The sequence below is a fragment of the Quercus robur genome, chromosome 2, assembly GCF_932294415.1.
Source record: "Quercus robur chromosome 2, dhQueRobu3.1, whole genome shotgun sequence".
Taxonomy (NCBI): domain Eukaryota; kingdom Viridiplantae; phylum Streptophyta; class Magnoliopsida; order Fagales; family Fagaceae; genus Quercus; species Quercus robur.
In genome coordinates, this window is record NC_065535.1 from 71556915 (window position 1) to 71582410 (window position 25496).

Genomic DNA, 25496 nt, shown 5'->3' on the forward strand with positions numbered 1-25496 from the left:
CAATGGTCTTCAATTTGACAGTAAGAGCTTTAGGGAGTATTGCCGCGAGTTTGGGATCATTAACCGATATTCCACCCCCGCCTACCCCCAAGGAAATGGGCAAGTCGAGGCCGTGAACAAGGTCATAGTGAATGGACTGAAGAAAAGACTGGATGAGGCGAAGGGGAGATGGGTAGAAGAGCTCCCGCACGTCTTATGAACCTATCGAACAACGCTGCGACGGTCAACCGGTGAGACCCCCTTTTCGATGACTTATGAGGCTGAGGCCGTGCTCCCAATCGAGAACAACTTTCCCACACTGAGGTCTAACTCGTTTACCCCAAACGGTAACAACGAGTTATTGGGAAGAAGTCTAGACCTAGCCGAGGAAAGAAGGGAAAAAGCAACGATCCATATGGCCTATTATCACCAGAAGCTGAGACAAGGGTATGATGCCAATGTTAAACTGCGACCTCTAGGTCCGGGTGATCTCGTGATGAGGAAGATTCTCGGCAGTGCAAAAAACCCCTCTTGGGGCAAGCTGGGGCTCAGTTGGGAAGGACCATACTGTGTCACATTCGTGGCCGGGATAGGCGCCTACTATCTAGAAGATTTGGATGAAAAAACTGTACCTCGACCATGGAATGTAAATAACCTCAGAAGATATTATTATTAATGAAAATGGCTTAGCCCACGTTTTGTTTCATGATTATCCTCTGCCTACTGGTCTATTTACGACTATTCATAGTTTTAAACAGAACCTAAGTCTTGCATGGCTCCTCGGACCACAGACTTAGGGGAAATTATTACTTATGGCGACTATTCATAGTTTTAAACAGAACCTAAGTCCTGCATGGCTCCTCGGACCACAGACTTAAGGGAAATTATTACTCATGACAATTTATACAAGTTTTAAACAGAACCTAAGTCCTGCATGGCTCCTCGGACCACAGACTTAGGGGAAATTATTACTTATGACAACTATTCATAGTTTTAAACAGAACCTAAGTCCTGCATGGCTCCTCGGACCACAGACTTAGGGGAAATTATTACTTATGACAACTATTCATAGTTTTAAACAGAACCTAAGTCCTGCATGGCTCCTCGGACCACAGACTTAGGGAAAATTATTACTTATGGCAACTATTCATAGTTTTAAACAGAACCTAAGTCCTGCATGGCTCCTCGGACCACAGACTTGGGGGAAATTATTACTTATGACAATTTATACAAGTTTTAAATAGAACCTAAGTCCTGTATGGCTCTTCGGACCACAGACTTAGGGGAAATTATTACTTATGGCGACTATTCATAGTTTTAAACAGAACCTAAGTCCTGCATGGCTCCTCGGACCACAGACTTAGGGGAAATTATTACTCATGACAATTTATACAAGTTTTAAACAGAACCTAAGTCCTGCATGGCTCCTCGGACCACAGACTTAGGGGAAATTATTACTTATGACAACTATTCATAGTTTTAAACAGAACCTAAGTCTTGCATGGCTCCTCGGACCACAGACTTAGGGGAAATTATTACTTATGGCAACTATTCATAGTTTTAAACAGAACCTAAGTCTTGCATGGCTTCTCGGACCACAGACTTAGGGGAAATTATTACTCATGACAATTTATACAAGTTTTAAACAGAACCTAAGTCCTGCATGGCTCCTAGGACCAAAGACTTAGGGGAAATTATTACTCATAACGATCTATCTAAGTTTTAAACAGAACCTAAGTCCTGCATGGCTCCTCGGACCACAGACTTAGGGGAAATTATTACTTATGACAGATTGGGAAATTATTACTTAAGGGAAATCATTTTAAGGCGTGCGTGCAGTCTAGCACCATTGCAACCCTCATTCAAATTCGTTGCCCAGCGTCCTTTTTATCTCGACCGTTTACATTTATTTATGTTGTTGCAAACGTTAAAAAAAAAAAAAAAGGGAGCGGTACTAGCATACATCCATAGAAAGCAAAGCAAACATTCTATATTAATATTCCGAGGTCAATACAAAGAGAGGTCCTTACAAAAGAGCGCAAAAACAGGACGACTCTCATTCAAAAAAAAAAGGGAAGGGAATACAAAAATTAAAAGCCTAAAAGTTAAGCCTTAGCAGGAGGATCTTCTTTCTGCTCTGGCTGAGGAGGAGGAGCCTCGATGGTAGGGTCCGTGGCAGGATCCTTCGCTTTATCAGGCACAGGGACGGCATCAGGCACCGCCAGATCCTGCTCCGAAGCCGCTTGGGCGCCATCAGGATTCTCTCGGATCTCCTGAGGATAGAAGATGTTCTCGGGCAATCTCAGCACCGAATCCCCAGGAATTCCTGCAGCATCAAGGGCATGAGCCCATGAGATGCTGCAGTAGTCCCTGCACACCTCGGGGATCTCCTCGGATAGCCTGGCCTCCGTTTCTTGGACCCCGAGCTGGCGAGAAGCACTCTTTTCAGCCTCTGCAGCCTCTCGGATCAGCTGAGCCTCCTTTTTGACTCGCCGCAGCTCATCCTCGACTTTTTGCAGGGCAATCTTGAGATCCAGCATTGCCTGCTTCTCGGTGGCAAGGTTGATCTGGGTCGCGTACAGCTCTTTGCGCTGTTCCTCCACCTGGGTCTCAGCACTTTTCAAACCGGCCTCTACACTCTTGCGCCGTTTCTCCGACTCCTTGAACTTCTCCGTGAGTTCAAGGTGATCGTGCTTGAGGGACCCCAAGGCTTTCTCCATCTCCGTCCGAGACTGAGTCTCAGCCTCAGCCCGACTGCGATTATCACGACAAAACTCCTCCGCCATAAATACCTGCTGAGTAATCTGCGAACGAAACAAGATTGGTTTAAAATTTGACAGGGTTAAATAAATTAATAAAATAGTAAAAGGATCACTTACCATCACGAGATCCCTTTTGAGGGATAAGAAAATCTCGGGCTGAGAGAACCGCCTGTAGGCCTCCATATCCCGAGGAAGGAGTAGGGGTTGCTCCAAGGCATCAGCTACGTACCCTGCTCGGCCCCGGTTATACTCTCGGATCGACGCATTGTAGGAGATGGCAACCCCATCTAGCTCCAACTTGGGGCTCCATGTACGCGGGGTAACGCGTACCTTAGCACGGTTCTCCTCATCCCGGCTTTCCGCGGAGTCACCCCTTCTGCTCCTTGGCGCCCGGGTGGTTTTTTGCTGCTTGGTCGGCTGGGCAACCACCTCACCCTCCTCAAGAGTGTCAACCGGCATTTTCTTCTTCAGGTCCAGATTAACCTTAAGGCCTAGGTCCGAGGGAATCTGAGAGACCACGGGGGGAAGGGTCTGGGCCTGTGACTGAGTTGGTCCTTTTGATGATTGACCTTTCCCTCGGGAGGCCATCAACTCTCGTTAAGTTTTTCCCTTCCCGGCCATGGGTTCTATCTCTTCGTCCGAGGGGTCGTCCGAGCAGGTTATGATTAAGGGAGCACCAACTGCGGAGTGTTGGTCCTGCTCTCCTTCAGGATCAGAAAGCTCAACCAAGGGGGCTTGCTGAACCTCCTCCTCAAAATAAAACTCGTCTATCTCTTCCTCAAGGGAAAGACGAGATGATTCGGTTTCCCCTTCAACCGGAACAGCAACGCCAGGCTCGTCTGGCGGAGGTAGTTGCTCTGCTAGATAGGGATCTCGAACGCCGGGTAGTACGACTGGTGGAAGATCACGTCGAGCTAGGAACCCAATCTTAGACACGTCAATCCTAGCCAACCTCGAACTGCCAGCCCTTATGGCGTGACCAATAGCTTGGAAAGAGCAGCTTAGAGGTTGATAGCCCAGAACTAGATGAGCCGCACGTAACTGTCCGTCCTCAGTAACGTAAATTTCCGACCTTAGAAGGTAGTTCAACGTCGGCACGTTCACGAGGCTTAGCCGAGGAGCGACATGAACTTTATCTGCAAACGTCCAAGAAAAGTGGGATTAGTTTATGAAATTTTCCAATTGCAAAGAAAGCGAGAAAAATAACCCCCCAATACTAAACCCTTTCCCTAAAAGGATTGGCCCTAAAGACGCCGCACCTGGGATTCCTGCCCGAGTTGGACAATGAATACCATCGAACCACTCCCCCGAAGCAATAAGGAAATCTTTCTTCATGGTCTTATAGGATATTGGGAGACAAGAGATCAACCTAACGACCTCGGATCGGGATTTAAGATAATACCCTCCGTTCTCGATGTGGTGACACTCGTACAGATAAACCACATCGTGCCAGGTAAGGCCTAGATTCATCCGCTCGTCTAGGACATCTACACAGCCTAGTATCTTGAACATGTTTGGGGCACACTGATGCGGCGTCAACCTATGGTTGAACAGGTATTCCCTTGTAATCCTACGCATGGGAAGTGTCATCCCTCCCTCTATGAAAGCAATCATGGGGATAACAACTTCTCTCTCGCCTCTATCTGTCAATACTCCTTCAAGAGGACAATACTGCAGCCCCACCCCCGGGAGAATGTGGTATTTTGCCCTAAAGGCCTCCATAGCGGCCGGAGTATTTACTAGTTTTTCGAATCTACCCATCTGAGCTGAACTGGAGGAATGAAAATAAAGACCGAGGAGAAAAGTAAAGTCCGAGGAGGGAATCGAAACGGCGAAATGAACGAAATTTACTGATACCTTCACAAAACGCTCAGTGGGATGCCTGGAAATCTCTCTTGGAGGAGACGCTTCACAAAAAACGGCTATGGAGGCTTAGCGGACGCAAGTATTCGTAGATCTCTAGAGTTCGATGGAGTTCTCTGGAATCCTTTGGAGTTTATGAGATGTCGATAAAAAGAAAACTGAACCTCTCTAACATCTTATATAGCCGGGAGGAGAGAGAAAAGATCGTTCATGCCTAAAAATTCGAGAAAAAATGATGGCCGTTCGATCCACGCCTCACCGTTGGATGAAGGGGACAGAAAGCCTCCGGAAGTAAATGGCCGTGCCTCGTAAATTGTAGCGCGTCCAAAGTAACTGCCCGCACGCGCGCCCCAAGCCCTCCTTACTTCCATCCTCTCACTAACATCAAAACCCCGCTTTTCTCCTCGGAAGGAGATAAAAACCGGAGTTTTAAGGGGCTATTGTGGGGCCCAGCCCAAAAAAATGGGCTAGTTAAACTACGGGCCCGTCCGAGAAGCATCCTATTCGAGGAGAAGTCATAGCCAAAACATTATTCAAGCCCAATTGCGGTAAAAGAAACCTGTCCGAGGAGTAACTCCTCCTCGGACATTACGAAGTCCGGACCAAGAGCTCGCCCCAACCATTGCAGTTCATCCTCCAAGCATATAAAAAAGAATAAAACCCAAAATATCTCATGGAAAGCTGCCACCACCACATTAAATGTGTCACAACCACCCTCTTGGCCGCATTAATGAGGAAAAGACCCCTGAACAGTACTACCTTGGCCACTGCAACTCACAAGGGAGTGATAAGGGTGTCTGATAGGACAGGTGCTCAAGTGGGGGCTTAGATGATCAACAAGTGTAAGGTTCAGATAAGAATGAGAGAGCTATATAATGTAGTGGAGTCCCTCAAAGAGGGGAACAAAGAAATGTATTCGGTACTCAGGAAATAGAATCTTCTGTTAGATATCCATTCTTGTGTTTTCGTTTCTGCAATAATATTGTCCATGCATCAGACCGACTAAGTCCACTAAGGCTAAGTTCTTTGACCCATCCTCTACAAAGATTTATTGTGTGTTGCGCCTTGGGCCAAGGCCTGATCAGTAGGGTTTGGACCAGGAAAATCGTGCAACTACAGTAGAAATATAAAAAAAAAAAAAAAATATATATATATATATATATATATATATATATATGCAATACTACAATGAATTTATGCGTATAAGCCAATAAATCAATAATATGTGTATTTTTTTTTTAATTGTGCATTACAACTCATAAATTGAGCATTTATTAATCTTAGAGCACTTATTAACTGGATCCAAGTTCATCCATGTAGGATAATTGTATAAATGAATGTCAATGAAGTGATTCTATTGTTCACAATGATGTTGCAATATATTGTGATTTACATCTACCTAAGATAATACAGCTTGATTTTAGGGTAACTTTTAACTATAAACGAAGCTTTAATCTTTCTTTCTCCTCAATTCTAAAACAAAATACACTTATGATTTTCCTATATCAGCATCGCAAACATCCACAATCACTCACAGCCTTTACAAAACACACAAGTCCACAATGTTCAACCTCAACATTTTAAAATCTTAATAGTCATTATCACTCAATATAAAATGCAAGCTCCCTTCCCTAGTTGCAGCCAACTCATAAAGGTTAGGATTAGATGGGATAACAATGTTGTAACTAGATAGGTGTTGTCGAAAGATTAATGGTACATAGATCATTTTTTGTTTCTGTATTTAACATGGGATGGTGTGAAGAGCTATGGATAGGTGTATATAAAAGAGTAGAAGTGGAAGAGGTAAAAATGGTGAATTGAAGTGCATAGAGTTTCGTGTGTATGTGTGAGAGAGGAAAAATCTTGAAACATTAAACCAAATGAAATAAAAAGTCAATATTTAATTTCTTCTTATCTATATTGTGGCACTTGGACATTTTTCAATTCTCATTATTTTTGAAATATTATGAACACAATTGAAAAATAGGCAAACTTTAAAAAAATACTGTTTACCAAACATATTTTATGCCTCATGCTGCTAGAACATTGAGTTGAAGCATTCATCAATTGGTAGTAATTTCTTGGAACCATTCACTCTTTGCAACGCTTGAAATCAAGTGGCAACAGCTTATTTTCGACTTGTGATGAAAAGGAATAATGAGCACAGTGAACTCGAATCATCAACATGCTCAAAGCGTGTTGGATATGAATAAAGGGATATTTTGCAGGCAACTAGTTAGCCAAACCATAACAACCTGACCAAAATTCTAACAATAGCTAGTGAAAATTATGCCTTTAATCTTTCCTCCCCTTTTTTCTGGTGTGTCTTCAATAGGGGTCAAGATTGTTGGACAAAATATACAAAACCTATTGATAGAAGCCCCTGAAAGTCCAGGGCTATGGATATAACAAAACATCAACCTCCAATCCAAAAACACAAAAAGGGATAAAAAGGTTTTGAACAGAGTAGTAGCAAAATAATAAGCTCCCAAGATGATACATAATGCATTATTTACAATGCAACGTTAGAAACCACTTAATTGAGGCATCTGAAAATGTGGACTTTTAACACAACATCGTCCCTCATAATCAGCTCAAACACACAAACATCTCCTACTTGCAAAGTATTTTCCGTTGCAAATGTAGACCAACCAGCAGATAACTTGCAAACTAAACTCCGGTACATTCCTTCATAAGCGTATAACTTCACAGGCCAAAACTGGTCCATAACCTGGAGCTTCACAGTGAGTACACCTCCTTTGGTGATAAAGCCTTTTCTCAGTAAGTAATTGATAATGTCATGGGGTAAACTCTGTACAAAAAATAATAAAAGATATTTCAAAAATAGTAGAACCCAATTGAATGAAAAGCAGTTTTGAGGCAATAATAATATTTGTTACGCTGATGGTCGAAGGGTAGTCGAATGGATGCCAGTGATTTGATTATATTGTTCATAATGACTTTACATTCTTACGTGATTTCCTTCTACCTAAGATGATATTGTTAAATATAAATTAAACTTCGATTCCCTTAAAAACACAAAGAAGCAAACATCATTACCAACTTATGTCCAGCAACAACTCTCTGCTACATGCTTTCTAATTAATCTATGAAAAATCGAAGTTAATAGGAGTTGCATTTCTAAAACCCAATAAGATGTTCAGCTGAAAGCTTACCATACCACCCTTACGAATGTATGATGGTTGCATGATAACCATGAAAAGGGGATTATCTGATTTAAAAGCATTGGCTCTCAAAAGATTTTCAGCTTTTCCATTAGTAGTCATCAATTCTTGCTTCTTCTCAAGAGCCTTATATTCTTGGTTCTTCACAAGAGCCTTAGCTTTTAGCCTTCTTCGTTTGGTAGACATGCCTACACCACCATCTTTCAAAGGACATTGGTCATGTGAGAAAGACTCATCATCCAGATAGCAATCAGATTTAGGTTTAACTAACGGGCTGCTTTTGCGTCCTACTCGATTTCCTCCAACCCCATGAGCTGATCCTAAAATGACATGAAAATATGAAGTCATACACATGAAATTAGTAGTAAACAGGCTTACAAAATCAACCAATTCCTTACCATTCGACGGAGGGCAATCAATATCATTAGCAGCCCGGAAAATGGCAACTTTAAAAGCAACTTCAATGCCATTAATTAGCTCAAATATACAAACATCACCTACTTTCAAGCTATTGTCTCGTGCAAATTCCATCCAACCCTGCCGAAACTCGGATTTTGTTTGTGCTTCGTAATTACTAAACTTAACAGACCAAGTTCCCCTATCAAAAGACCGAAGGATGACAAATTCACCACTCATCTTCCTCATGTATTTATTCGCAAAGCTGGATGATATATTCTATAAAAAAAAAAAAAAAAAAAAAAAAAAGGATAAGGATAATAAGGAAGATTTCTCCTTTTCAGCGAACAAATAAAGGAAAAATGCTTTTGGTTTTGCTCTACAAAGGAAGAACCACTTTGTATCTTTGTTCTTGTGCTAATGTATGTCATCTAAAAAGTGAAGTTCACAAATGTTTGAGCCTGCAAATTTTTGAACTGGAAGCTTACCAATGAATTCCTAGGGTAAACATATGATGGCTGCATGACAACCTTGAAAAAAGGATTCTTAGATTCAAAAGCTCTAACTCTCTGAAAAGCTCTATCTTTCTCTCTGGCAGACAATGTCCTCTCAATAACCTCAGATTTTGGGCATCTCTTCGTAGCTCCACTGCATTCTTCTGCTGAAAAATGAGGTTCAGTAAGGGGCTATAAAAACATGACGCTTATACTTTCAAACTCGTTCACATCTGCTATTTCACACACTAATCCACAAGTGATGTGGCAATGTTCAAATTTTAAGCACGTAGAGTGGATGTGAAAAAAAGAGATATGAAATAGTAGACATGTGAGAATCAAAATCCTAAACAAAAGTGTAAGATTCAAACCTTTAGATTCTCGCCTAGTAAAAGATACTCCTGCATTCATTTTTGACTTCTCTAACATTGACCCTTTATATTTAGTGAGTTCAGGTCTAAAATGTGTATCCCCTCCTCCTGCTTGCAAATTAGAACTTCTCGGATTGGTTTTTGCCCTCTTATGAGGTAGAGGGCATGGTAATGGTGATTTCTCCCTTCTTTTTTGGCTTGGCATAAAGCCATCCATGATTTCAAGAGAGTTATCATCACTCTCAATGTCTTCCATCCTGTGAACTTCTTGTTGGTCATCTAAGGGATAGTCTATTTCTGTTGCAGTGGTATCAAATATGAGTACATAAAAGTGTGAATTTCCTTCATATTTGAAAACTAGCAAGTGCCCCGGGTTTAGAGCATGATAGCTTGCAAATTTGCACCAACCATTTTGAAAACAAACCTCTCCATCACGTTTTGTCAACTTGACTTTCCATTTTGTACCATTTGGAACCGTAAGAAATGCCATATTTGATAGATCAACTCCATATTTGCTAATAAATTTTTTTGGAATCCGCTGTAAAAAGAATATCCATAACATAAATGTAGGCTTTGTAAATAAACATATGCAATCAATCAAGCTCTATTCTCTTTGTGCAGTCAGACATGAAAAATGGATTTAGTCTTTCTTTTATATTAATACTTTAATATTAATTCAAAGAAGATACTTGGAAAAAAAAATTGATGTGGCATTTCAAGGGGGGGGGGGGAATGGTTTTACAGAGTAGGGAAAATTGAAAGAAATTTGAAGAAGAAAAAAAAAAAAAAAAAAAAAAAAAGGCAAAAACCATATAGACAGTCCCAGAAAGATGTAAAAAATATAAAATAAAAACTCATTGGATATTTTGTTCCACTGTATCAAAAACTCGAAAATCCATGGCTACACGCGCATTACACAAGGGCAGATTTACATGACTACATGTCACATAGAATTAAATCCTCCTATTTGCTTGTACTGTTTTCTTCTACCATTCTTGTTGTGCTGTCAAAGAAGAAGGCCGATTAAGACTTTTTCTTTTATTTTATATTATTACCATTATTATTGTTAAAAGAATATAAGAAGAAGGCCGATTAAGACTTTTTGTTTTATTTTATATTATTACCATTATTATTGTCAAAAGAATATAAGAAGAATGCCGATTAAGACTTTTTTTATTTTATATTATTACCAATAAAAAGAACTGAGGTGTTATGTGAAAAAAAAAAAAAAAAAAAAAAAAAAAAAAAAAAAAAAAACCAATACAGGTTTACCTAGTGGATTATAAAGACATTGAAAAAATATACAGTCCGAAAAGAAGAAAAAAGAACTCACAGCTTAACATGTTCCAATATACTCCTTAGTTACAGCCCAAAAAAAAAAAAAAAAAAAACAGTAACCTTACCTACGCATTACAAAATGAAAGTTTTCATGACTACATGCATGTTACATGGAACCAAGTTCACGGATTTGCTTGAACTTGGTCATCAACAAATGTAAATTTTCAAGAATCACAAATAAATAGACCAAGTAGACGATCGACATTAATTAGCATTTTATTTTCAGAGAGAGATGAAAGTATTCTTACAAGCTTTTCTTCTTGAAGAGTTTGAGGCATAATAATCTTGAAAAAGTGTGGGGCCTTTGTGGTAAGATCAGCAGGGCCATTCTCATTGTCTCTCCGCCATTGAGAAGTCATTGTTCTAGTTGAAGAGGTTGAACTGTTTTTTGCTTAGAAGTTGAACGGTTGATGCTTCTTAGGTTGAATACTAAAATTTAACACACAAAAGCTAATATTGCCTGAAATGAATCGTTGGCCTTCGTGCTTTAAAAAAAAAAAAAAAAAAAAACTTTATAGAGGTTATTAAAAAAGAGTACGTAGAGTAATGAAAGGGTGCTGATCACTAGTGTTGTGTTATACGACACCCGTTAATGTGATAAAATTTAAAATAAATTATTCACGTTTTTTTAGAGATATGAAAAAACTGAATATGTATTAAATGTGTGTCAATTAAGATGGAGAAAGTCAAATTATTTTCTGATAAAACACAGCTGAAAAGTAAAATTTTGTCAATTTCCTATGTAAGTGAAAATTGTAATAGATCATAAATGAACCACAGCTGATTCATTAGCAAGTGCTGGCTGGCAACTATTAACAAAGTCCATTGTAATAATCAATATTTATTACCACCTCCCACCGGTCTGCTCAACGTAACATACAAACATCCCGTTTAATTAACTACTTCTTAAACCTTCTAGCGAAGTGGCCAATGGGCTAATACCACTTAGGCCTACTAGGATTTAGACCCCCAACTCGCCTTTAAAGTTTCTAGGGACTTAAAAATTCCCATTAAATAATAAAAAACCTCAAATTTGTGCAAAAAAAAAAAATCATAATTCTAGAATGTTAATTTATTTTTTTAAGAAAAAATATTAGAAAAAAACACCTAACTCATAAATTGTTGTACAACATAAAGAAAAGACTGCCACAAACTCCAATATCTATATTTTTTTTATAGACTCTATAGTCTACTTAAAACATGCATGTTGTAGATTCCTAATTATTTCTTTATTGGAATATAATATAATTAGTGGTAGAGCCTGAAAGTTTTTTCAGGCCAGCCAAGTTAAATATATAATTAAAAAAATTAAATCGAAAGAGCAACTCTCTCTCTCTCTCTCACACACATATATATATATATATAATATTTATTTATTGCTTATACATGGTACATAGATATTTTAATTTCTTTCTTATTTTTTTGAGAAGAAACATAGATATTTTCTTATGTAAAAAAAAAAAATATTTACATCAAATAAGTCTTTCTTTTCCTTAATTTTTTTTTAATTTTTGCAACAAAAAAAGTAAGTCTAATAAAAATAAAATATAACTGATGTATATACATTAAAAACAATTTAATTAAGTGAGTTATGTAAGGAGTAACTGATGTATATACATTAAAAACAATTTAATTAAGTGAGTTATGTATAACATTAATTAAAGAGAATAAAAAAGATCTTAATCAGTTATATAAATGCATTACATATTTTTAGTGAAAATCTAGTGGTTATTATTGAAATTTATATTCAATTTTTTTTTTTTTTAAATACAAGAAAGGAAAGATATTTGAAAAGTCAAGGGACCATGCCTCCCAATAGAATAAATAATGCATTTCTCTTTAACCAACTTCTAATTATGGTGCATATCGTTGGCCTTTGTGCTTTATAGTGGTTATTAAATAGGGTAATGCAAAGCCAATTCAAGCGTGGTCAATTCAAGCAAATTCAATCAAAAGGATATGGAATGTGATCAATATTTATTACCAAATTCATCAAAAAAACACAATATTTATTATCAAACCCCATCAGTCTGCACAACATAATACCGGGATGGGCTCCTCTCCTGTTTCTTTTTCTCCCATTCTCTTCAGTTTTTAAATGGATGCTTGACATCTGGCAGTTATATAATCTAAGGATGTTCATTAAGCCACATCACATGAGCAAAAATTTATCTCATTTAACATAGATTAGCACAGAACTCTACTTCCCGCGCTCAAAATTTTCACAAAAAGTCATTCCGCTAAAACCTTTGAGCAACCCGCTAAAATATCTAATAATTGCAAAATCTTCCAGTCATTCGAATTCCAACCCAGCAAAGAAGATTTTCTTTCTACTGAGTGTACCCAAGATAAAAATCTTTACATCATTCCAACTTTAGTGAGACCACAAAGCAATCCCCTGTCTAGTGAGACCACAAAACAGAACCGTTGTTGATTTTAACAGCTTGATTGGAATTGAAAGTTCTGAATTCCAATAGGTGCTCAATCATTCTTTGCATTATTTATTTGTGTTTTTTTTCCCTCCGTAGTTTTTATACTCTTTTGCTAAGTCTTTAAGTGATCTCCTAACAAATAATTGAATTCCCTGTTTGATTTGGATTTGTTTTTCTTTTTGCTTCACTACTATTTTAGCTTTTAGACTTTGAAAATTATTTCCTAAGTGATCAAAACAATTGCAATCAGTGTTCTTAAATCTGATTTGACTTCCTTATCTAGTATTATCAAGTATTTGTTCAATACTAGTAATTCAATATTTAGTAATGCAGCAAGTAAACATGGGTATTCAGTTTCTTATTATTTGTTTTATTTTTATATCATTGACTGTTTTATCAACAACACTAACTTGTTTTGCTTTAATTTGGTTTTTGAATTTCTCTTTAGGTGCTCCTCTTTTCAAAGTTACTAGTCAGTATAATGCCTATAATTAGTGATGAACAAATATGCCTTGAAGGTGATAAAGAAAATGAAGATATTTATGCTAATATTATGCAGAATTCTGATTGTCAAGGGAAAATATCTGTTTGGAAAATGGAGTTTGACTCAGAAGAGCATGCTCACCAATGGTATAATGAATATGCTAACGAAGTTGGATTTAGCATTCGAAAGCAATGGAAAAATGAGGATAGATTTAGTGGAGTAATATCAAGTAGAAGATTTGTCTATTATAAGGAAGGCTACAGAAAAAAAAGACAAGCGAGTGGTTGTGAAAAAGCCGCGAAAAGAAACTAGAACTGGTTGCTTAGCAAGACTAACCATTTCTCTTCAAGCTAATGGAAAATATCGGGTCATTGATTTTGAATCAAATCACAATCATGAGTTAGTGGATAAGTCATGTGTACACATGTTACCTTCTCAAAGAATTATTACTGATGTTCAAGCTTTTGAAATTGAGTTGGCAGATAATTCAGGTATACCACCTAAATTGGCACATGAATTGATGAGTCATCAAGTTGGAGGTAGAGAAAATCTTGGTTTTACTAAGCAAGATCATAAGAATTATTTGAGGACTAAGAGGAAAAGTGATTTGCAGCAAGGTGAAGTTGGGGGTCTTCTGAATTATTTTCTTAGTCAAGTATCAGAAAATCCATCATTCTTTTTTCGAGTTCAATTGGATGTTGAAGACCAAATCACTAACATATTCTGGGCTGATGCTAAAATGATTTTCGACTATGGTATATATGGTGATGTGGTATTCTTTGACACAACTTACAGGACCAATAAAGAGTGTCGACCTTTTGGAGCATTTGTTGGAGTAAATCATCATTACCACTAGTTGTATTTGGGGCCTCTTTGTTATATGATGAAACTAGTCAGTCATTTGAATGGCTATTTCATACATTTTTTGAGTGTATGTCCGATAAAAAGCCAAAGACAATATTTACTGATCGAGATCCTGCAATGGCAAAGGCAATATCTTTAGTGATGCTAGAGACTTATCATAGATTGTGCTTATGGCATATTTATCAAAATGCTCTTAAAAATCTTAATCATCTATTTAAGAGCCAAAAAACCTTCAATGCTGATTTTAGAAGTTGCATATATGATGGTGAGTATGAAGAGGAGTTCATTAGTGCTTGGGAGAATATGTTGGAAAAATATGATCTTCAAGAAAATGAATGGTTGCAAGATCTATTTAAAGTGCGAGAAAAGTGGGCTATGGTGTATGGGAGAAATACCTTTTCTGCAGGTAAGAAAAGTACACAGCTTAGTGAGAGTTTCAACTCTCTTTTAAAAGATTATTTGAAGTTTGATTTGGACATAGTACAATTTTTCAAACATTTTCAAAGGGCTGTTGATGATGTCCGTTATAATGAAGTTTGTGCAAACTATGACATGAGCCAAAAAATTCCCACTTTGAAGGTTAATGTTCCTTTGTTGAGACATGCCAGAGATATCTACACAGGAGCTATTTTTACTATGTTCCAAGATGAGTTTGAAAAGTCATTGATGGTGGTTGTTGACACTTTTCATCAAAGTGGACCAGTTTCTACATATAAAGTTCATAATTGTGAAGGTTCTAGGCAACATACAGTTACATCTTCAAATGGTTTGATTACATGTAGTTGTAAAAATTTTGAGTTTGTTGGAATTATGTGTAGCCATATTTTGAAAGTACTCGATGAGATGAAGATTAAGTTGATGATCCCTAAACAATTCATAATGAAGAGATGGACCAAGAATGCAAGGGCTGGAACTGTCTTGGATATTCATGTGTGAGGTACAAAGTGACCCTAAGCTAGAAATGCGAGCTCGTTATAGAAATTTATGCACCACTTATGTTAGATTGATGGGTAAAGCTGCTGAATCTAAAGAGGCATCTGATTTCCTTCTAAGTCTTGCAAGTGAGTTAGATGCAAAACTAGAAGAATATTTAAAGATTGAATCCCCGAGTGAGACCCTTATGCCTTCCTCAATGTCTTGTGAAAATCAGGTCGTCAAGAGCACATGTACCATACAAGCAAAAGGTTTAAAGAGAAGGGAAGTTTTGCGTGGGAGAAAACGGTTGAAAGGATGTCTTGAAAAGGGAAATAAAAAAAATAGAAGCAAAAAAGGTCCAAACTCTCACATCTAGCTTAACTCCTCCAACCACATGTTCCACCACCATGACATAAACCTCAGGTACTTATTGTGATTTTATATCCCATTGTTGAATTTATCACTAGAATTGTGTGTGTGTAAGAAACTATTGCTCACTTGATACCACAACATAAATTTTATCTTTAAAAAACATAACATTAAAAAAAAAAAAAATCAATATGGAATTGAATTTTTGGACTGTCTTAGATGCTACCATCTCATACTTTTACTCATTCAAGTGACTAATAAGAGGTTGGATGATTGCAGGGAAGGGAGTGATGCCCAAAAAAAAATCCTTTTTTTGTACAGCCATGAGCTCCATCTCCTTCAACTTAGAAGCTTATGCTGTAGCTAAATTGCTTGCATCTTCTGGCTACCTCAGATTGCTTTTCATTGTTTTATTATCTTTGGTAGAAGTAGGACATCACAACTAGTGGTGCTAAGTTTTAAGCATGAGAAGTAATCTATTTTTGGCATTGCTTATAATATAGCTTTTGGAGAAACTTTGGTAGCATCCAAGTTGAAGAGATCAAATGACCCATTGTTCTCTTTCTTGTGTCTTAAGAGAAATTTCTTTAAATTTTCCTACAAAAATATTCATTTTCTTATGCTCTCTTGGAAATTAATGGAGTATTAGCTATATCTTTAAGTAATTTTGTAATCAATTGCTTAACTCAGCTTTAAGCCAATATGAGATAAGCAATTGTGTAGAGAAGTGTAATATTCCAGTTGCTATGATGTGCTTATCTTGTAGCTCATGCAGCAAAGTATTTCCCAAGGCTTGCACTCAAAAAGGAAAGTAAATACAACATCACTGTCATAGTGATGACTCTAGAGAGGCACAATGAAGAAACTTCAAGATTCAAACACAAAGTCTAATGCATTTGCAATTCTTGAAGCAAACAAGTTTTGTCAAATTGCTCCATGAAAATTTCCTGCAATTAATATTTTTATACCTATTCTATAATATCTCACGCAAGGATACAAAGAAAAAACAAATATAGAGAGACCCCATTTGTACTGAACTCCAACAAAAAATTTTCATTAATCAAGATAATGTACAATGGTTACATGAGCAAAAAATACAGAAACAAGCCTTGCATTCACCCAACAAAAAAAAAAATGACCCTACAGCCTTGCATTCACCCTTGCTGATGAGGTACTTTTACAAAAAAAACAAGCTACCATCGGCCTAAGCATTTTCACAAACACCTTCACAGCATTTCAAGGGTTACTATTGCTTCTCTTCACAAGTTGCTCAACTTAGTCCTCAAGGGTAGTACATTTCAATCAGAGAAAGGAAGCTTTCGATACAATTGCTGTGCTACATAGTAATGCAAAACGAAGGAAGTCATAAGTATACTCAAATTTTTGCCACATGTGTACATGGCAAGATGTGTAGGGGGAGCCATGCCACTGGCTGTGCCTCTTGCATATCCGAAGTAACTTACACCAAGTACATGGTTACCTACTGCTGTGGATGCCGTGTGTGTGCCATGACCATAAAAGTCTCTTGAAATTAAAGTCTTCTACATTGGATATATTCTTTCCTGCGCCTCGGAATCCTTTGCTAGCCACATGTATTCCACCACTATCTTTTCATTCTCTATAGAAATCATTAATAATTTAACACAAATTGGAAAAAGAGCTCCAACTTTAGCAAGAGATGACTTCTTTGATCAAATTTCTCCCTTTCGGAAGAATACACGTTGCGAACGGTCTCCCCAATAGATTGATGAAAACTGGTTTCGGAAGAATTCACTATCTTAGATCTTCTCATTTCAAAAATTAAGGAAAGGAAAAAGTAAGAAATACCATGCAAGAGTGATGTTGAAGCTGAATCAAAAATCTGAGAGAGATAGAGAGCGATATTACAGGATTTAGTGGGAATAAGATGATGGAAGGCGGCAAGGAAAGCAGCAAATGTGTTTTAGTGGGAAGCAGAATCAGCAGATGATGGAAGGAGTCAAGGAGTCTTTGTGAAATATGACGTGGCTTGATAATTGATCCTTAGATTTAGTCTTGCCAGATGTCAAGCATCTACTTAAAAATTGAAGAGAACGGGAGAAAAAGAAACGGGAGAGGAGCCCATCCCCATAATACCTACCGTCTTTTTTCTTTCTCCCGTTTCTTTTCACATCTCATATTTTTGAACTATTCTATTTACTATATCTAAGTTTCTTTATCTATTATACTATATCATTTTACAATACACTTAGAGCACTATCATCAGCTCTCTCAAATGTGCCAAATGCTAAATATTTGGCACATTTAACACATCAAACACAAAAACAGACCCTCATCAGCTATGTTAAATGTCTTAAAATTTTGAGACATGCTACAGTACGCTTTCAAATATGAGAGCGTACGGACAGCTATGCCATTTTGGTTTATTGTTTTTTTATTCTCTTTTCTCTCTCCGTCACTCTCTATCTCTTCCCTCTCAGTCCGCTCAAGATCTCTCTCATCCTTGCTCAAGATCTCTCGCTGCCTCACCTCGCCGTCAACTTCCACAGCCAGAGCCGCCGACCTTTAGATCTCTTAATTGGGTGGTGGGTGTGAGATTTGGGATGGGTTTTGATGTGTGGGTTTTGGGTCATTGATTGATTGTTTGGGTTGGGATTTTGGGCCGGTGGTGGTGTCGTGGTTGTGGCGATGGTTGGTTGAGTTTTGGGTCGGCGATGTTTATGGCTGTAGTAGGCGGCGGTGTTTGTGACTGTAGTGGGTTTTGATGTGTGGATTTTGGGTCATTGATTGATCCGTTGGGTTGGGATTTTGGGCCTGTGGTGGTGTCGTGGTTGCGGTAGTGGTTGGTTGAGTTTTGGGCCGGCAATGTTTGTGGTTGTAGTGGGCGGTGGTGTTTGTGGCTGTAGTTGGCTGGCAGTGTTTGTTGAAGATTTTGAGTTTCTTTTTCTTTTCTCTTTTGTTGAGGTTTTTGGATTTGGAATTTGTTGGAGATCCAGTGATTGTGATTGTAGTTTGTGGTGGTTGATTTGCCGTTGGTGGTGATTTGCCATTGCCGTTGCCGTTGCCGTTGCCGTTGCCGTTGCCGTTGCCGTTGCCGTTGCCGTCGGTGGTTTGTGGAGGTTGATTGAGATTGTAGTTTAATGTGTTGGAATTTGTTTAATATTATTTAATGTGTTGGATATATTATTTTAATGTATAGAATTGAAAAATAAAAGATGTGATAAATGGTGAATTGTAAAATGGTGTGCTAAAATGATAAAGTAGGTTTTTGATGTGTCAAAATGAGATTTTTTATGAGAGAGCTGATGAGAATGCTCTTAACATCCCAAATTTTATTTTACAATACAACACATTAAAATAATATAAATTATACAATAAAATAATATGCAAATTATCTATCTCTCCTCTCTCCCACTTTCATTTCTATCCCTACCTCAATACCCATCTCTCAACAACCAAACAACCCAATTACCACCATACCCACCACGCCACCCACCCACCAAAATCCCATTGGAACCAAAAACCCAAATTAAAAAGAAAAAAAAAAAAAAACGGCAAATTCCCACCAAAAACCCAGCAAACCCATTAAAAAAAACCAAACAGTCCAGTCACTACCACAATGCCACCACCATGCCCACCACACCACCACTGCCCACCAAAATCCCGCTGGAACCAAAAACCCAAATTAAAAAAAAAAAAAAAAAAAAAAAAAACCAATAACCCAGCAAACCCATAGCAAAAATAACCCAATCACCACCACACCACCACCACCACCACTGCCCACCACGCTAACCCAAACCAATCAATCCAAATCTAACCCAAACCCCATCAAAATCCAATCATTGGAATCCAAACATCAGAATCCAACCATCGAAATCCACAGCCCCTTAAACCATCGCACCATAACACCTAAAACCATCAGAATCCAAACATTGGAATCTAACCATCGAAATCCATTACCCTGCCACCATCGCACCACAACACCCAAAACCATCGGAATCCATAGCCCCACCACCATCGCACCACAACACTCAAAACCATCGAAATCCATAGCCCCTCAAACCACCAACACACCACAACTCACCACCGGACCTACGCCAGAAAAATCACAACCCATCATCAGCGAGCTTGAGCAGCCCATTATCAGAGGCGAGGTTGAGCGCCTCCATCAAAGGACCACATCGTTGAAACCACCAACCCCACGGCACCACCAGACCCACGTCGGACCCATGACCCACGCTAGAATATGCCCACCGACGGTGGTACTATGACAATGGTACCCAGTGGAACTTTACAGCTTAAACACCGATCAATATAAACACGGTGGGCCATCGTGAGAGAGAAAGACCAGGATAGAGATGTGATGAGAGAGAGGCCAGAATGTTGTGGAGAAAGAGAGAGAGATGAGAAACAGAGAAAATGAAGGGAGAGAAAGAGGCAAATACATTAAATACGAGAATAAAAAAAATATTATTTCGTTTTACAATTGTGCTACAGTACTGTCACAAATTTGTGACAGTACTTTCGCAAAATTGTAAATTTTTGGCAAAAATGCAAAATTGACTCTCTAATTTTCAGTTTTTTTCATTTCAGTTCTCTAACTTTTAGTTTTGTCATTTTAGTTCTTTAACTTTCAATTGTTGTCAATTCGGTACTCCGTTAGACCTCAGTTATCTACTGTCGTTAAGTGAGCCAAAACAACGTTGTTTTGGTTTTTTTTTTGTAATTAAAAAAAATTAAGAAAATTGTTATTAAAAAAAAAACATTCATTTTTTTTCTCATTTTCTCTCTCATCGGACTTTCTCTCGCTTTCTCATTCTCTATCTCTATGTCTCACAGTGCCATGGTGCAAGGCCTCACCGCCACCGCCAGCCTCCACCCATTATAGTTCCCGGTTAGTACTTGAGCTTGGTGCTGGTTTCATTGATGATGAGAGAGCAATTGTTGCAGAGCTTCTCGAGCAATCGGAGAAAGGAGATTTCGTGGGGTGGAGACTTGGGAGTGTGTGTTTGGCTCAAATGTCTTTGATCAAAAGAGGTGTTGATGAGAGAGTTGCAAGGACTAGCCTTTGTCTCAGGTTCGAGCTTCCCTTCATCTTCTTGTACTGAAGTTTTCCCATTTTGGGTTTTAACTCTTCTCTCTCTCTCTTTCTCTGGTTCTGGTTTTGGTTCTGCTCTGCTCAGCCACATAAACAAAGTATAAAACCTAAAACCCCAAACACCGTTTTGCTCCAAGGTTGGTGACAGTGTTAGCGGAATTGGTTTTGGTGGGTGTGGATGTGGGCTTTGGATCATTAGAGAGTTTTTAAGGGCTAGACTTGTGTCTAGCTTTCATGACTTTGGTCCTGTGGGTGGAGGCCGACGACGGCGGTGAGGCCTTGCACCATGGCATTGTGAGACAGAGAGATAGAGAATGAGAAAGCGAGAGAGAGTCTGACGAGAGAGAAAATGAGAAAAAAAATGAATTTTTTTTAATAACAGTTTTCTTAATTTTTTTTAATTACAAAAAAAAGAGCCAAAACAACGTTGTTTTGGCTTACTTAACGATAGTAGATAACTGAGGTCTAATGGAGTACAGAATTAACAACAATTGAAAGTTAGAGGACTGAAATGAAAAAGGCTGAAAGTTAGAGGGTCAATTTTGCATTTTTGCCTAAATTTTTTTAGGATACAAGATTAGGTAATGCTGCGTTTTTGTGTTTTGGTGGTAAAACATATCTACATATGACATATGACAGTGCGAGTGTGAATGCTCTTAGGTTTGGATTTTGTATCAAAGTGGTTAATCCACCAATACGATGTGTCCATCCAAGGCTAGTACTAATACTCGCGGTAATTAAAACTTTGTAAAAGTTCTTTCTTCAAAAATAAAAAACAAACTTTGTAAAAGTTATAGATGCTTTAAAAGGATATTGATTTAGAAAATATTTTTAGAAATTTTGTATTGAAAAAAAAAAAAACTGATATTTTTTGTAGTTTTTTATATTTCTCATTAAAATGGTATCAAAACTTGGCTAAAATTATCTATTACCAAATGCCCTAAGAGCACATATTAACTAGTTTGGACTTAGGGTTACTACATGCTTTCCAATTAATTTCAAATACATGGTTGTTTTGAATTTAGATGAAAATATCATTTTGGCCTTTACATTTTGAGGTAAGTCAATTTAGTGCCTATATGCCTACATCTTGGTAGCACACAACTTAATAATAGCCGAGTTTAATTACTAGCCACTTACCCTTTTTTTCTTTTTCCACTTTAGGAGAAAGTATACTATGTTTCGGTAATACCAACTCAGCATCTGTTTTAGTATTTCCTATCCAATAAATGAGTGACACCTGTTTTAAAAAACCACATCAGACTACTCCAATAAATGATTAATTTATCTTTCCGATAGTATAGAAGATTGTGATTAATTTATTGGAATAGTCTGATGTGGTTTTTTGAAACAAGTGTCACTCATTTATTGAGTAGGAAATACCAAAACAAATGCTGAGTTGGTATTACCGAAACATGGTATACTTTCTCCCACTTTAGGTTTGGATTTTGTAGCAAAGTAGCCAATCTGTCAATAGTAAATAATACTAGTAAGGCTAGTTGTAGGGATACGTTTTTCAGCCCAAACCCAAGATGTATGGGATCTGGGACCAGTGAATCCAGTACAATAAATTTGTAGAGAGTTGGCCAAAGAACCAGGCTTTAGTGCACGTATAACAGTTAATATGGTGTTTGCCATGATCAAGCTGAGATGAACTGAGTTTATGAAGGAAGATTGGTCCTCAGCACTATCCGAGGAGCCTTCTCCAGTTCGCGTTGAGTGGTAGGGATCCCTGAGTCCCCCCCTTTGTCTCCCATTCCATCCTATTTATATCCCTTTTCCCTCCCCTAGATTTTTAGATTCATAGCACTGCTACTTGTCCGATCCGCCCATCCCCAAAGTTGTTGGGAGTGGTTGTAAAGGCAGAGAGGCATGGTTATGTCAGGTACGGGGCACTGAATGCAATAATGACAGCTTTCCCTTAGATATTTTCATTCTTCCCGTTGTCCTTTTTTGTCTTAGTACTTACCCTATTCTATGGAATGACCCGGAGTGTCACTCCTAGTAGTAGGCTGCTCCCTTTCTCCTCGGCTACATCCATGGCCGATGAGGGTTCTTCCCATGGCCGAGAAGGGGTTCTTCCTTGGACTAGGCTCTTGGCCCAATGTAGATATTGTCATGAGCCTCCTGGTCTTTTACCCCCCACAATAGCCCCTCGAGATTCTTCTTTTCTTTCCCATGGGAGGAAAGGAGGATCTCAATATGATGATTGTCCTCTCGCGCCCGTTTTGCACTATGCCTAGTTGTGAGACATTCTTCTAGTTTATCTAAGTCGCATTCCTGCCGTTTCGGTACACGAGACGCGCTTTTATTAAGGTCTTCTTATGAGGTGATGTAAATCCAACGGCTGAAGACTGCTTTGGAAATTAAGCGAGATTTATCTCGCTTGTAATTCTTTCTTGGAGATTTGGGCAAATTGATTGCCACCAAGTTTGCCTCCTATATAAGGCGCATGGGAGGGGGATCGTTCTTCTTCATTCGCAGATCCTTGAGTCTTGCGGGAGTTTCAGGCTCTTAACTCTTCAAATATTCCCAAGGGCCCTACCAAGGTGGTGATTGAGATTTAGGGAGTGAAATGGTCAAGGATAAGGGTGAGGGTGAAGGGTTCAAGCCCTCTTCAGAAGCCATGGGTGTCACCAAGATTCAAAATGACACAGTTGAGGCAAGGGAAGCAGAGGCCAAAGATATTTCTCCCCTTCGACCTGACAAAAAAGAGGTCGTTCTTCCTTCAGCTAGAATCCGAAGCAAGCGTAGGTCGCATCAAATTTTTGGTGCAACAAAATTTGGATTTCATCCAGTGCTGTGTGTCACACATGTGCAGATTTGGATTTCTCAACGCCGGTACCATCCATACTTGCTCGATTGCTGTTGGAGCAAGATTGTGGATCTGGCCTCTCTACTTCTTCTTCTCTCCCATCGCCAGTACCGTCCACACTTGCTTGATTGCTGCTAGAACAAGATTATGGATCTGGCATCTCTGCTTCTTCTTCTCTCTCATCGCCGGTATCGTCCATACTTGCTCAATTGCTGCTAGAACAAGATTGTGGATTTATTATTCTCATGGACTGTTTTTATTTATTTATTTATTTATTATAGTTAGCTTTTGAAACAAGCTTGTCTAAGCCCTTTTATGTACACTGTACTTCTTCTTTATCTAATAAAAACACGACTTTATTTCATTTTGCGTACCTTTCCTTTTCTGCAATAATTGTTTTATGAATGGGTGTGTTGGTATCTTTTTCTTTCGAATAGTACTTAGAATTGATGTCGTTGATGGTAAAGAGTTGTCACCCTGAGTTTATCAAAACTGACGGGCGCACCACCGCTAATTTTAAATAAGTTAACTATATAGGACTAACTAGGAAAATAACCGCGTGCTCTACATTACAAATGGCGCAACTGCCAAAGGACATGTAATTTAAAGTGAACAGTCCGAGGGAGTCACCGGGTACTAAGGTTTGTTTCAACATTTACGATGATGTTTGTAGTGTTAGCTTCCCTTAAGTGTCTGGTCCGAGGACCGAGGCATGGTTGAATTTACTTTAAACACTTAGAAAGTTGTCAGCGTGTGTTAGCTTCTACAAAGCAGGAGGTCCGAGGACCATGCAAGACCTCAGTTCTGTCTAATACTTAGACTCTTCTTTGAAGTAACTAGTTTCCCCATAGGTTTGAGTTCGAAGACCATGCAAGACCTCGGTTCTGTCTAGCACTTAAGTCCTTCTTTGAAGTAACTAGTTTCCCCATAGGTTTGAGTCCGAGAACCATGCAAGACCTTGGTTCTGTTTAGTACTTAGGCTCTTCTTTGAAGTAACTAGTTTCCCCATAGGTTCGAGTTTGAGGATCATGCAAGATCTTGTTTCTGTCTAGCACTTAGGTTCTTCTTTGAAGTAACTAGTTTCCCCATAGGTTTGAGTCCAAGGACCATGCAAGACCTTGGTTCTGTCTAGTACTTAGGTTCTTCTTTGAAGTAACAAGTTTCTCCATAGGTTTGAGTCTGAGGACTATGCAAGACCTTGGTTCTGTCTAGTACTTAAGTTCTTCTTTGAAGTAACTAGTTTCCCCATAGGTTTGAGTCTGAGGACCATGCAAGACCTTGGTTCTGTCTAGTACTTAGGTTCTTCTTTGAAGTAACTAGTTTCCCCATAGGTTTGAGTCCGAGGACCATGCAAGACCTTGGTTCTGTCTAGTACTTAGGCTCTTCTTTGAAGTAACTAGTTTCCTCCATAGGTTTGAGTCCGAGGACCATGCAAGACCTTGGTTCTGTCTAGCACTTAGGTTCTTCTTTGAAGTAACTAGTTTCCCCATAGGTTTGAGTCCGAGGACCATGCAAGACCTTAGTTCTGTGTAGTACTTAGGTTCTTCTTTGAAGTAACTATTTTCCCTATAGGTTTGAGTCCGAGGACCATGCAAGACCTTGGTTTTGTCTAGCACTTAGGTTCTTCTTTGAAGTAACTAGTTTCCCCATAGGTTTGAGTCCGAGGACCATGCAAGACCTTGGTTCTGTCTAGTACTTAGGTTCTTCTTTGAAGTAACTAGTTTCCTCATAGGTTTGAGTCCGAAGACCATGCAAGACCTCAGTTCTGTCTAGTACTTAGGTTCTTCTTTGAAGTAACTAGTTTCCCCATAGGTTTGAGTCCGAGGACCATGCAAGACCTTGGTTTTGTCTAGTACTTAGGCTCTTCTTTGAAGTAACTAGTTTCCCCATAGGTTTGAGTCCGAGGACCATGCAAGACCTTGGTTCTGTCTAGTACTTAGGTTCTTCTTTGAAGTAATTAGTTTCCCCATAAGTTTAAGTCCAAGGACCATGCAAGACCTTGGTTCTGTCTAGTACTTAGTCATTTAGAAAGTTGTCAGTGTGCGTTAATTTCCTCAGAGCAGGAGGTCCGAGGACCCGACATAGCTAAGGTTCTGTTTAACCGCTTCACAAGATTCTGGTGCGTGTTAATTTCCCCAAAGCAGGAGGTCTG

General features: G+C 38.6%; 5 protein-coding genes across 5 annotated transcripts; 2 read left to right on the top strand and 3 right to left on the bottom strand.

Annotated features, from left to right (window-relative positions):
- Window positions 1–2084: 2084 nt before the first annotated feature.
- On the bottom strand, window positions 2085–3038 carry LOC126702736 (uncharacterized). Its single transcript, XM_050401558.1, has 2 exons — window positions 2859–3038; window positions 2085–2783 (listed from the first exon to the last, which is right to left on the bottom strand). The coding sequence occupies exons 1-2, from the start codon at window positions 2922–2924 to the stop codon at window positions 2085–2087; spliced, it is 765 nt and encodes a 254-aa protein (XP_050257515.1). The 5' UTR covers window positions 2925–3038.
- A 3892-nt stretch (window positions 3039–6930) lies between these two features.
- Window positions 6931–8187, bottom strand: LOC126714856 (B3 domain-containing transcription factor VRN1-like). The gene is made up of 2 exons (XM_050415245.1): window positions 7781–8187; window positions 6931–7416 (listed from the first exon to the last, which is right to left on the bottom strand). The coding sequence occupies exons 1-2, from the start codon at window positions 8141–8143 to the stop codon at window positions 7141–7143; spliced, it is 639 nt and encodes a 212-aa protein (XP_050271202.1). The 5' UTR covers window positions 8144–8187; the 3' UTR covers window positions 6931–7140.
- Window positions 8188–8616: 429 nt separating this feature from the next.
- On the bottom strand, window positions 8617–9540 carry LOC126702745 (B3 domain-containing transcription factor VRN1-like). The gene is made up of 2 exons (XM_050401567.1): window positions 9051–9540; window positions 8617–8846 (listed from the first exon to the last, which is right to left on the bottom strand). Exons 1-2 carry the CDS (start codon window positions 9538–9540, stop codon window positions 8617–8619), a joined length of 720 nt encoding a protein of 239 aa, XP_050257524.1.
- A 3761-nt stretch (window positions 9541–13301) lies between these two features.
- On the top strand, window positions 13302–14160 carry LOC126702751 (protein FAR1-RELATED SEQUENCE 5-like). The gene is made up of 2 exons (XM_050401575.1): window positions 13302–13533; window positions 13787–14160. Exons 1-2 carry the CDS (start codon window positions 13302–13304, stop codon window positions 14158–14160), a joined length of 606 nt encoding a protein of 201 aa, XP_050257532.1.
- Window positions 14161–14237: 77 nt separating this feature from the next.
- LOC126702757 (protein FAR1-RELATED SEQUENCE 5-like) lies at window positions 14238–15104 on the top strand. Its single transcript, XM_050401582.1, has one exon. The coding sequence runs from the start codon at window positions 14238–14240 to the stop codon at window positions 15102–15104; it is 867 nt and encodes a 288-aa protein (XP_050257539.1).
- Window positions 15105–25496: the final 10392 nt, after the last annotated feature.